Below are 13,368 nucleotides of genomic sequence, written 5' to 3'. Positions count from 1 at the left end.
CAGGTGGTCACCTCAAACCCCAGGGTGCTGGCACCTCCTCTGCCCTTGCCTTGGCCAAGCCCAAAACATTTTTCAGAACTTCCTGCAGAGTGGGTTTGAATCAACCCTGATGAGGGCCTTTTCTCCTTGTTTCCTCTGCTAATTGGCTCCTCACTTGCCAGGCTGTGCCTCACCTCACCCTTCTGTCTGCCCTCCTGTTTTTGGATTGTTTTTAAACAGTGCAGGTGTGGGCAGGTGTGCAGAGGAACCCAGACGAGGCGGGCGGGCGCACCTGTTTGGTATTTTCTTGAAACCACACGATCCAGAGCCCCCATCTTTCGCGATCCTCCTACTGCCATGCAGGCATGTGTGGCCTCTGTTGGAGAACACTATTTCTGGGTTCTAAAGGCAGCTTTTCTGTCTTGGTTGGAAATGCGCATTTTCTTTTACCCACGCGAGAGCAAACAGTTTCACTTGAAGGCTGAGATGGAGATCCCTGCCTTTTCAGATGTTCACATACTTGTGCCAAAAATAAGATTGCACAGAGCCACGTGTGAGGGGGAGAGCGAGAAGGTGAAAGATAGATATGATAGAAAACCAATTTTTACAACTTGAATGAGTATTGATCTCTGAAACCTCACTTAAAACCGAAGAGGGGACCAAAGACATTTACACAAAAATGTAGCATGTCGGAAATACATCATTCAGGGTAGGTAGCTGCTAAAAAGCATGGAGACTTAGCTACTCACCCCCTTCCCCTTCTTTTATTCCTTTTTATTCATAGGAATAATTTTGTTCATATATTATCTTTTTTTTATTTTATTTTATTTTTAAACTTTATATAATTGTATTAGTTTTGCCAAATATCAAAATGAATCCACCACAGGTATACATGTGTTCCCCATCCTGAACCCTCCTCCCTCCTCCCTCCCCATTCCATCCCTCTGGGTCATCCCAGTGCACCAGCCCCAAGCATCCAGTATCGTGCATCGAACCTGGACTGGCAACTCGTTTCATACATGATATTTTACATGTTTCAATGCCATTCTCCCAAATCTTCCCACCCTCACCCTCTCCCTCTCCCACCGAGTCCATAAGACTGTTCTATATTATCTTTTTAATGTAAACACCAACAGTTAGCCGCAGACATTTTCCTGGGCGCCAGTCTGATTCTAATGGTCTGATGCCCCATACCCAAGACTCATGTTAACCTGGGCTGTTGGTTTCTGCTGCTCTTCAAATTCCATGGATGTTTCCCAGTTTCCATCCAATGGAGTTGAGCAGATGTTCTGTGGAAGGGCAACCAAAATCACCCCCCTGGGACACCTGCCCTGGGTCAGATCCTTTCTCTGCAGGTCTGCCTTTGTCGATCCTTTCTATGCAGTGCAAGGCCTGTAAATACTTGGTGAATGAGTCGGGGAGATGCGTGCTTCAAGGATTAAAGTGTGAACACACATCCAACTGTGTCACATGTGAGGCTGCAAGAGAAAGATGGGGTGGGGTGGTGGGGGTGGAAAGCAGGGGGAAAAGATGCTTCATGTTCAAAGGGAATGACAGCGATGGAATGCAGGGAACGGGACACTCCAGCTTGCATTTTTCTCCTGCTTCCTGCAAAGGAAGCTGGCACCCCTAGTGCACATTCATTCAACAAGTATTTATGGAGGGCTGGCTTTGTTCTGGTCCCTGTGCCAGGTACTTTGATTACACAGATCCTGCCTAGAGCCAGCAGAGTCCTGGCAGCAAACAGAATTCAAATCAAGTGATTCAAATGAAGGGATGGAGGATGACTACGTAATGGGGTTAAAGAACCCCATAGGAGCTGATGGAGAGGCAGCTGGGGAGTGGTGAGGGCAGGAAATAGCTCCCACTTCTATGCCTGAAGGAGTGAAGGAAGGGAAAGTGTTTCCAGAGTCCCTGAGAATGACTTCCCTGGTGGCACAGTGGTAAAGAATCCACCTGCCAATGCAGGAGACGCGGGTTCAATCCCTGGGTCAGGAAGATCTCCTGGAGTAAGAAGTGGCTACCCACTCCAGTATTCTTGCCTGGAAGATCCCATGCACAGGGGAGCCTGGAGGACTAGAGTTCACAGGATTGCAAAAGAGTTGACCATGACTTAGCAACTAAACAAAAACAATAGCAGTCCCTGGAAGGAGGAATTGAGAAGAAGAGGCTGTTGTCCTGTAAGAACTATGATCGTGAAGGGATGTGGCACCTGCCAGGACTCTGGTGCCAAAGCCAGGGCTTGCGGGGAGAGCAGGGGAGAAATACTGCCCTGCCTCTGTCCCACCTAATTTTCCTGCCAACGACTACCATTGACCTAACCCAAGCAGCCAGCAAGGATGCCCATGCTGTGCAGTCCATAGAGTCCCATTGTCTCAGGCGTAGGGCATGCAAGAAGGATGGAGAGTGGATCTTGGCGAGCAGACAGAGGAAAGGCCACACACTGTCATGGCGGAACGGATGGTCAAGACCACAGCATGCACCTAAATCGTTACCCCAGGACCAGAAGTATCGATTCACCTCTTGTCCTCCCCTGGGCATGAGGCCATAGATCTCACGCTAGGATTTGTTTCCCCCTGTCCCACGGTGAAATAACTTCCAGCTGCTGTGATGGATCCACGTGCTAGTGGGTATCTTTTCAAAGAACAGCAGTTCCAGCCTCTCAGCGCACGCCAGGAAGAACATGTGTTGTATGTGGAGCAATGAGAAGTTAGCTTGGCTTGAATATGAGATGTAAATTTAAGAGGCTGGCCCTCTAGTTTACTTTGTGACTGATCAATAGCACAGTTGTATTGCCCAACATGGTGGAGGACAAAGATTTCTGTTTTCTCTTTTAGGTGAATAGATGTTGGTTCATTTTATTTCCTCTCTAAGGATCCTTAGCTTGTTTAAATGCCTCTCTGTGGTATTAAGGATAGATTTTTAAATAGCGTCCTATAAAGGGTATTAGACAGAGTTGGTTTTCTAGTTATTTACATTTATCTGGATTGCTGCACACTCTCAAAAGAAAACAGATGTTGGTTTTTAAGAGAAGAGGCCATAAGCTGACCTTTGCCTCCTTTGATGTGCTAATGAGCAGCTGAAAAGAGAACTATCACAAGCATCATAGTTTTATCGGAATTTACTTTTGAGTTGCTTTGAAATGACTTGAAACGGCTTTGAGATAGGAAGGAATTCATGTGATGAAAACACCCCATCGGGTTCTATAGTAGTTGCCAGTGTCTGCGTCTCCCTTTCAAAGGATAATGGAAAACCCCAAAGAGCGCTGACAGTCGGGCTGTTTCTTTGCCAATGGACTGCATAATGCACTGTCCCACCAGCTGGCACCATTAGTCGTGAATGCCAGTGACAACGCTCAGGTTTTCACGACCTGCTTTCTATTTTCTGACAAATACTGTCCACTCAGCTGCTGTATTTTAACTTTGAGGTGCCCCTCGCCCCACCATACTTTCTTAATGTATATCCCAACCCCTCGTTTCCCCTTCCATGGCTTCCCCAGTGATTTCAGTGGTCAAAAATCTGCCTGCAATGCAGAAGATGCAGAGACACAGGTTTAATCCCTGGGTCGGGAAGATTCCCTGGAGGAGGGCATGGCAACCCACTCCAGTGTTCTTGCCTGGAGAACCCACGGACAGAGGAGCCTGGTAGGCTACCAACCATAGATAGGGTTGCAGAGAGTCAGACATGACTGAAGCTGCTGAGCATGCACACGCAAGCTATATTGTTAAGGTGTTCGTATCTTGAGTCAGGGCACCAGACTAAATTCTTCATAAAGTTTTAAATTCGTGGCTGTTTATAAAAATTGTGTCTTCTAACTAAGCCCCAAGAATTCAGAGGAAAAAAGGACCCTTGCAGATCACTCAGACTGGTGTTTCCTAAACCTAGGATTTCACTGACCTGTTTACCTAGAATGGTGCTTAAAAACAAACAAAAAAAAGAAGTATAGGCAGTTTAAAGAAAAATATTAGCTAAGTCATTAAATGTGGCAAAAGAAGCAACAGTGGTAATGAATATGGTGAAAGCTTAGGAAATATCTTTAGGCTTATTCGCTTTGTCTTGTAATTGGGGTAAAATTCACAAAGCATAAAAATCAACCGTCTTCAAGTGGCATTTGTACCTTCCCAGTGTTACACACTTATTACCTCTACCTCATCCTGAAACGTTTTCATTATCCAAAAGGGACACCCCGTGGCCGTTAATCCGTCACTCCCTCTCCACTGGAGCCACCAGTCTGTTTTCTTTCTCTGTGGATTTGCTCTCCCTGGACCCTTGATGTGAATGGAATCACACAATATGGGGCCTTTTGTATGTGGCTTCTTGCACTCAACATAATGTTTGCAAGGTCCATCCACGTGGTAGCACGCATCAGTATTGCATTCCTTTTTAGTGCTGAGTCATATTCCACCAAATGGATATGCCATATTTGGCATATTTATTCATGAGTTGATGGCATTTGGGTTGTTCCCATTTTAGGGCTGTTGTGAACAGTTATTTGCTCTGCCTTCTTTTTTTTTTTTTTTTTGGCTGCACCATGTGGCTTGTGGTATCTTAGTTCCCCGACCAGAGATTGAACCCTCACCCTCAGCGATGAAAGCACAAGAGTCTTAACCACGGGACTGCCAGGGAATTCCTAACTTCTCTGCTTTTAAGCCCCTGGGAGGTCAGGAATTGGACTTGCCAGCATCACTCAGCCACCATTACAATGCCAAGGCTTGAAACGTATGTGGAATATATGAAATTTCCATTTGCTTTACTTACAGGGAAAAGGTTGTTGATGGACATGTAACCTGTATAAGAGAAATTGTTTTGCACACTGTAGCAACAGAGCTAAAAGTGAGGCTATGATAACAGTGTACACTGAATCTGAAACCAGATGGCTTGAGTTCACGTCTTGACTCTGCCACTTACTACCTCAGAAAAATACTTGAACCTCCATATCCTTAGCTTCCCCCCGCTCTGTAAACTGGAGACTATAAAATTACCTACTTCTCAGGGTTATCGTGAGGATTAAATGAGTTAAAATATGTAAGTACCTGTCATATTATAAGGATTACATAATTATGAGCATTTCTATTACTTTTTTAAAAAAAACTTTCTGTGTGTTGTTTTATTATTCATCAAATAATCATGGAAAGTCAGAAGTGAGTGCACACATTTGAAAACCGACTGTTCATGTGCTAACACAAGTGTTTGTAGCAGGTTCAGAAGTCCCTGCTTTGGGTGATCTTGAACACTAGGAAGTCATTTCACTGCGTTTCCTTTAAAATAATCCCATGGCTTTATTTGGCCTTGTCCCCACTTACTCCTAGTGATTTTTCACTGTGGGTACATTTCTGAATTTCCCTTGCACTGAGCATCTTCACACCTGAGAGGCCTGAATTTCTGCTCATGATGATACCTGCTCTTATTCCTGGTAGAACTTGTATGCTTTTTAAACATCTTTTCTCTGGCTTTTAAGTGGATGCCTTGATTTTAGTCACTATGGCTTTGCTGCGTGCTGGTAATGTTACATGCTATATATTCATATGCCGGATGTATATAGAAAATCTGCTCCTGTTTATAAAACAGATGCGTTTGTTCCTCCCACCCATGAATGGTCACGTGTCCTTTGTGGAGCAGCGGGGGTGGGAGAAGCAACTGATTTTTTTTTTAAGCTTGAACAGACTGGATTTCTACAAGACATATCGCCAGTGTTTTGTTTTGTTTTTTGTTTTTTTTCCTTCTTTCATTTCCACACTAATCTGAAGTTTCTTTAACAGAAAACATTAAAAATGTACATAATTATGGGGCAAAATGTCAAGCAGTCAGTTTAATTTGCTGATGAATACATGGAATTAATGTTTCCCAACAGTCCCAGGATTTCGCATTACGAATTAGCAGGGGGAAGGTAATGTTTTGTTGACATTTGTTAACACTGTTGATTGCTTGTTTGGCTTGTGTTCTGCCTGCAGGTGGATTTTGCCTTCACCGTGTGGCAGAGCTTCCCCGAGAGGATTGTGGGGTACCCCGCACGCAGCCATTTCTGGGACAACTCTAAGGAGCGGTGGGGCTACACGTCCAAGTGGACGAATGACTACTCCATGGTGTTGACGGGAGCTGCTATTTACCACAAGTGAGGAGCCTGGACATCATTTTACACTGTTCCTTATATGACTTTCTGGCTGCTGCAAAAATTGGAACTTGGGCCAAGTCTTGTTAACAACCTTAGCGAAAATTAGTCTGCATCCCTGTTTGAGTTTTGTTGATGTGGTTAACATGTGTCTTTGAAACCAGTAAAACCTCTTGGCTTATTGCATTGTTAGAAGTGATGGTAGATCTGCATCTTCAGCAAGTCTGAGATGTGGAGACATCCTCAGGGTGTGTTGAGGGACTGAATGTGTAGAAGAACCAACAAAGTATATACTTCATGGAGCACCGCCCAGCATTGTTCTGGGGCTTCCCTGATGGCTCAGACTGTAAAGAATCCACCTGCAATGTAGGAGATCCAGGTTTGATCCCTGGGTCAGGAAGATCCCCTGGAAAAGGTCATGGCAACCCACTCCAGTATTCTTGCCTAGAGAATCCCTTGGATTCTGGCAGTGGAGCCTGGCAGGCTATAGTCCATAGAGTCACAAAGAGTCGGACATGACTGAGCAACTAAGCAAGCGTTGTAGGTGCTTGGGATTTACTAGTGAATAAAATAGAAAAAAGACACAGGTCTTGAATCTAGCAAGGGGAGACACAGTATATATAATAATTCTATAATATGTGAGGACATAAGTTATATAGCAAAAAGTCAACCAGAGCAGCATAAAGGATACTGCTGCCACTAGGTCGCTTCAGTCGTGTCTGACTCTGTGCGACCCCATAGACAGCAGCCCACCAGGCTCCCCCGTCCCTGGGATTGATTCTCCAGGCAAGAACACTGGAGTGGGTTGCCATTTCCTTCTCCAATGCATGAAAGTGAAAAGTGAAAGTGAAGTTGCTCAGTCGTGTCTGACTCTTAGCGACCCCATGGACTGCAGCCTACCAGGCTCCTGCCCATGGGATTTTCCAGGCAAGAGTACTGGAGTGAGTTGCCATTGCCTTCTCTGGCATAAAGAATGAGGAGTACCAAAGGTGAAAAAGGGACTGGTTGGGGGTGTAGGGTGATCCTCCCTAAGCGGGTGAGATTTGAGAGGAGACAATAGGAGGAAAGGAAGTTAGGCAGGAGAATACCTGTTGGAAGAGTGCGCTGGTGTAGGGAGCAGCTGGAATAGATGCCCTGAGGCAGGATGCTGGAGGAATGTCCAGAAGATCAGTGTGACCCAAGTGGAGTGAGGGGCAAGCAAGTGAGAGAGATCATGGGAGCCCAGATGCCAGGCCCTATTGTCCATTATGAGGACTTGACTCTCTTCTGGGTGACATGGGAGCCGATGGAGGGGCGTGAGGAGGGCAGTCTGTCTTATGCTTTAGGCATCCACTGTGAAGACTGTGATGAGGGAGGACTACAGGGGGACCAGGGGAAGTGCAGGGAAGCCTGTTAGGGGGTGACTGACCTGATCTAGATAAGAGATGATGGAGCCTGGATTCAGAAGTGAGGAGCAGAGGTGGGGAGTAGTGATCAGATTGTGCCTGTATTTTGAAGATGCTCCAGCATCATGTACTGACAGACCGGATGTAGAGTTTGATGACTCAGGCTTTTTGACCTGAAGAACTAAAAGGATAGAGTAAGCCATCAGTAGAGCTGGGGAAAAGTGTAGATGGAACAGGTATTAGGGAAAATAGAGGAGTTCAGTCTTGGGCATGTGAGGACATCGAAGAGAATGTTTGAAAAAGGTCAGGGATGGAAATAAACATTTTGGAGCTGTTTGCCTGGATCTGGTCTTTAAAGCCAGGGGACTCAGGTAAGATGGCCAAATTCATGAGTGTAGAAGGCTAATGTTCCTGACTGAGTCATTCTTGAAATCCCGACTCCTTTGTAAGATGAACATACCAATTTCACCCTAGTCTTTTTTAGAAAAAAAAAAAAAAAAATAGAGAACCCTGTCATCTCAGGGATGGTGTTGGAAATGCACAAGGTATAAGCATTTGGGGTGACTGAAGCTTGATTTCAAGATTCCACCTCTTTCTTCCTGCTGCCACCACTCGGTGAATCTGATTCGGTCAAGTGATTTTTTCTAGAAATCTGTGCTGAATATGCATGTGTGCATGCTAAATCACTTCAGGTGTGTTCGACTCTTTGCTACCCTATGGACTGTAGCCCACCAGGCTCCTTTGTCCATGGGACTCTCTCCAGGCAAGAATACTGGAGTGGGTTGCCATTTTCTTCTCCAGGGAATTTTCCCAACCCAGGGATCTAACCTGTGTCTCATCTCCTGCACTGGCACGTGGGTTCTTTACCACTAGCACCATTTCTTTTGAGCAATGTGTGCTATATATACCTCTCCAAAAAAATAGTAGGGTGAGAAATAATTCAAATTAATTGTGTTTTCTCCATAATGATTGACCACCAGATTAATAGCTCTAAGAAGTGATGCAATACATGGCTTAGAGGCCCCCAAAATGGAATGATTATATTGTTGGAACCAGAGTTATGGGATAGTATTGAATATAGCTCTGATTAAACCAATAATTAAAATTGTAAAGCAGCTTGTAATGATATGTGTAAGTAACTTATTTTACATCTAAGTTTCTAACCAACCAGCCTGATTTTAAAGTTAGGCTGAGCAGACAATATCTGCATCTGTGGATATCTCTGTACGTTGTTTCCTTGTCTGTAAAACAGGGATAATAATAGTACCTACATCATAGGTTCCTTATAAGGATTAAGTGAGGAATTTCTTAGAAGGCACTTTAGAACATTACCTGGTGTGCAGTAAATACCATATAAATGATAATTGTCATCATCATCATCCAGGATGTGTTTAGGGATTCAAAGAATGGGTATGTATTTTCTTTCAAAGAAGACCAGCTGTTATTATACAGTGATGGCCCCTGCTAATACCTGTCTTTGGTTTTTACAGATATTATCACTACCTTTACACCCATTACCTGCCAGCCAGCCTGAAGAACATGGTGGACCAATTGGCCAACTGTGAGGACATACTCATGAATTTCCTGGTGTCTGCTGTGACAAAATTGCCTCCAATCAAAGTGACCCAAAAGAAGCAGTATAAGGAGACGATGATGGGACAGGTAAGAGAAGGAGACCTCTCCTCCTTTGCTTTGCTCACTGGTAGCTCAGTCTGTAGTAACGAGGACATGTTTTCTTGTAGGAAGCATAACAGGAAATACCAGGAAATAAACCACATCCAAAAGCCCCAAGGGAGCATATGGTCGGCACATAATTGGGAAGATGAAAGTCAAGGGTATCTTTATGTCAAGAATATAAAAGCTCTCTAAATTGGTACAGCCACTATGGAAAAAAGTATGGAGTTTCCTTAAGAAAACTAGAAATAGAATTACCATATGATCCAGCAATCCCATTCCTGGGCATATACCCAGAGAAAACTCTAATTTGAAAATACATATGTACCCCAGTGTTCGTAGCAGCACTGTTTACAATCGCCAAGATGTGGAAGCAACCTACATGTCCATCCACAGATGAATGGATAAAGAAGATTCTTTATACGGTGGAATATTATTCAGTCATGGGAACAACTGAAATAATGCCGTTTGCAGCAACATAGATGGACCTAGAGATTATCGTACTAAGTGAAGTAAGTCAGACAGAGAAGGGCAGATATCATATGATATCTCTCATAAGTGGAAGCTGGAAAAAAAAAGATACAAATGAACTTATTTACAAAACAGAAACAAACTTCTGGTTACCAGAAGGGATAGTAGTGGGAGAGGAAAGATAAATTAGGAGTTTGAGATTAATATAGACACTACTTTGTAGTGGACTCTTTTTTTTTTTTCCTTTCATTTGTAAGAGAATAAGAATGAGCTTAGGATCTCAACAGTGTTTCCATTCTCAAATGTGAGCGCTTGCTGGGATGTAGGGGGTCTGGCCTTTTGAAGATGAGCAGGTCATTCAGAAATAATCTACAAGCTCATCCCAAATAATAGGAGCAAAATGGAGCTCCCTAGGGCTTCCCTGGTGGCTCAGACAGTAAAGAATCTGTCTATGATGCAGGAGACCCAGGTTCAGATCCCCTGGGAGGGAATGGCAACCCATGCCAATGTTCTTGCCTGGAGAACTCCATGGACGGAGGCTGGTGGGCTGCAGTTGGTAAGCTGCAGTTGCATCGAGTTGGACATGACTGAGCAGCTATCACTTGGAACTGTCAACTCTGATATGGACTCAAGTGGTCAGCTTAAACTGATACTGTCTCTGACTTACCAAGCAGAGTTCCTCTAGTACCAATGGTAAAGAATGAAGTCTGGGGTTTTCCCTGCCAATCCAGTGGTTATGACTTCACCCTCCAATGTAAAGGGTATGGGTTCCATCTCTGGTCAGGGAACTAAGATCCCACATGCCCTAGGGCCAAGAACTGAAACATAAAATGGAAACAATATTGTAACAAATTCAATAAAGACTTTTAAAATGGTCCACATCAAAAAAAAAAAAAAAGAGAGAGAGAATGAAGCCTGAGTTCTGCCCCTTTCTAGCCTTGAACAAACAATTTTAACTTCCTTGAAACTACTTCCTCATCTGTACAGTGGAAATGTTACTACACGGGTAGATCACTTGATCAGGTTGTTGAGAGGCTCAAATGAGCTCATGAAAACACTTTACAAATAGTATTTTGTTTGTTTCTTTGCTGCTCCAAGGTAACTTGAGATCTGTGTTTACCTTCGGTGGTTCCTTTCAAGCATGTTGACGCTTGTGGTTTTACAGTGACTCTGAGTGGTTCTCACAGCAAAATGTACCTTCCTATGAAAGTAGTTTCTAACAATGTATGAGGATACAAACATGTTATACACACATACATGTATATGCATCATTAAATATTCACCTATTGACGTTAGTGAATTCATGGATTTTTCCCAACATAATTGGGCAGCCCACCTTTTCCTTGTTTCATACAAAGATGAAGATATTATGCTTTGTTGGTCCATTTAAATTTCAGCGCTGGGGTCATTTATGGTTTTCTTTTAAATCAATGTCAGTCATTTAAATGATCTAAACCAGTCTCAAGGTCAACATGGAGAATGAAGAGGTGGCAACCATCTTTCTACTTACCCAGAATCAACCAAGTTCACAGGAGGGCTTTAAAAAATTATCTTGGAAAGCATACACACATTATGAGTCATTGTATTTACCCCCAAGTGCAAAAAGAAGTTTTCTGTTGAGCGACCACAACAGCTGAAGCTCAGTTGGTAGGTCCTTCATGGCCCAGAGACTGTGTCAGTGCCTGTGGATCTTTGTTTGGAACATTGGGGAACGTGGCAGGTCTGGGGAAGGCATCTGGCAAGGCTGAAAATCTGGACCTGTGCTTGCATCTTCACCAGCCACATGGATGGGGCGGCCATGGTGGCCAGGCCAGACCCAGAGCCCTAACGCATGCCCACTGAGCGCGACTTCATTTCCCGCCGTGTGTCCCTCTTGCCTGGTGCCCAACTCATCATCTTCCTTGTTTCTCTCCCTTTCTGCAGACCTCTCGGGCTTCCCGCTGGGCTGACCCTGACCACTTTGCCCAGCGACAAAGCTGCATGAATACGTTTGCCAGCTGGTTTGGCTACATGCCGCTGATCCACTCTCAGATGAGGCTGGACCCCGTCCTCTTTAAAGACCAGGTCTCTATTCTGCGGAAGAAATACCGAGACATCGAGCGGCTTTGAGGAACCCGGCCGAGTCGGGGAGGGGCCGCGAGAAGGGCTGGAGGACAGGGTCAGCTGTCTCTCTGCCGCGTGCAGATCCGCTCAGCAGCGGAGCCAGATTGTGCCAAGCATCCAAATCAACTAAGATGAACAGAATGACAGAAAAAAAAAAAAAAAAAAAATGGCCAATGGAAACTCTACTCCTGACTCGGGGGACTGCACAGGACTGCTCCAGATTCACCTCACTGGCTTCTATGTCCCAAGACTAGGTTGTGTACAGTTTAATTATGGAACATTAAATAATTATTTTTGAAATGATTGCTATGCAGGTTTAAACTTTTTTAATGATCAAAACTATTAAAAACCAGAGTTCTTTCTTTAATCAAAATTGTGTTGGTTGTGAATATTTCAAAGTGGCTGCTCCTCACCCTACAAACAGCATTGCTGTGGGTCACCCAGAGTGCCCAAAAGTTACAAAAAGCTCAGACTCCATGGAAAACACCCTGAGTCAGTCTCTCCTGTGTCAAGAAATAGCCAAGCATACCTGAGACAGGTTCCCTCTTCAACTTTGCCAGTGCAGATTGCTTTCCATTTTGAATTTGCAGATCCACTTAAACTTTTATCTCTAAATATCGCAGCATGGGAGAAGGTATTATGACCTCCAAGTAGACAGTTCTAACTTAAAACTTTATATTTGGGGAGTACGGTCATCTTTTTCACTGGGAGAGGTGGGGGAATTAGTACCAAGAAGACTTTAGTGTAATTAAGAAATGTGCAATTTGCACAAGGAACCATGCAAACATTCACCAGCATATTAATGAGGTGGAAATACTGACCCATAATAGTTATCCAGTGCTTTTCAGGGAGATGGGCGAGATTACACATTCAGCCACTGACACAAGTCTACTTAACGCTGGGAAAGGCTTTGGCTTAGAGGCAAAGAAAGAAGGAATGTGCTGGTGGCACAAGCAGAAGTCACAAGACAAGTTCTTCCGTGGTTGAGTGACCCGAAGTTTCAGAGTCTTTACTATTGAGAAAGAAATGATAATGTCTAAATTCTCAGCACTGAACTTGAGGACTGCTGAGGAGCATATCGCACCACTGGGACCCTGATACCATTTTTAGCCAAACACTGTTGTGAGCAAGAATCTGGCAAACAAAATAATCAGGAACAAATGTGAAAGCCATTTTATTTCATTTTAATTTTTAAATCTGTAGTGTGGTTGTGCTTTTTCTTAAAAAGAATATTTCTTTTCCTACAAATGCTGCTTTGGCTTCGGATTATTATAAAATTGCAATTACTTGCAATTACAAGCTGATATATCCCTTAACTCCAGTGTAAAAGATGGAGACTTCTGAAATGAAACACTTGCTTCTACTTGGAAGAAGCAAGAGAGAATAGAGAAGAGAAAGACCTCTTATGCTAAATAAACAAGAAATACTTTACATTGTTTTGCCCCTCAACTATCATATATCTCATAAATTTTTTCCAGGATTGGGTGAGAAGAAAGTTTCATCACAGAATTGTGTTCAAATCACTTCAGGTGTCTGGCTTGGGTCAGTGGAAACCGTAAATCCAGGAGACTTGAACTCATCCTTGTATTGTAGACATCTGGAAGAGAAAGAGGAACTTGCAAAGAGAATTGAAAGAGGGAGAGAGAG

At 43.8% G+C, this 13,368-nt stretch overlaps 1 protein-coding gene across 1 annotated transcript in view; it reads left to right on the top strand.

Moving 5' to 3' along the window:
• Nucleotides 1-12,094, top strand: part of EXT1 (exostosin glycosyltransferase 1) — a 297,370-nt gene extending 285,276 nt beyond the window's left edge. Inside the window, exons 9-11 of the mRNA XM_006046563.4 lie at nucleotides 5,931-6,091; nucleotides 8,964-9,135; nucleotides 11,542-12,094. Of these exons, the coding sequence (XP_006046625.1) occupies nucleotides 5,931-6,091; nucleotides 8,964-9,135; nucleotides 11,542-11,727 (519 nt within the window). The 3' untranslated portion in view covers nucleotides 11,728-12,094. The remainder of the gene's footprint in view (nucleotides 1-5,930; nucleotides 6,092-8,963; nucleotides 9,136-11,541) is intronic.
• Nucleotides 12,095-13,368: the final 1,274 nt, after the last annotated feature.

Source organism: Bubalus bubalis, chromosome 15 (genome assembly GCF_019923935.1).
Source record: "Bubalus bubalis isolate 160015118507 breed Murrah chromosome 15, NDDB_SH_1, whole genome shotgun sequence".
NCBI lineage: Eukaryota > Metazoa > Chordata > Mammalia > Artiodactyla > Bovidae > Bubalus > Bubalus bubalis.
Note: the sequence above shows the minus strand (reverse complement) of the source record. Positions and strands in the feature narration are given on the sequence as shown.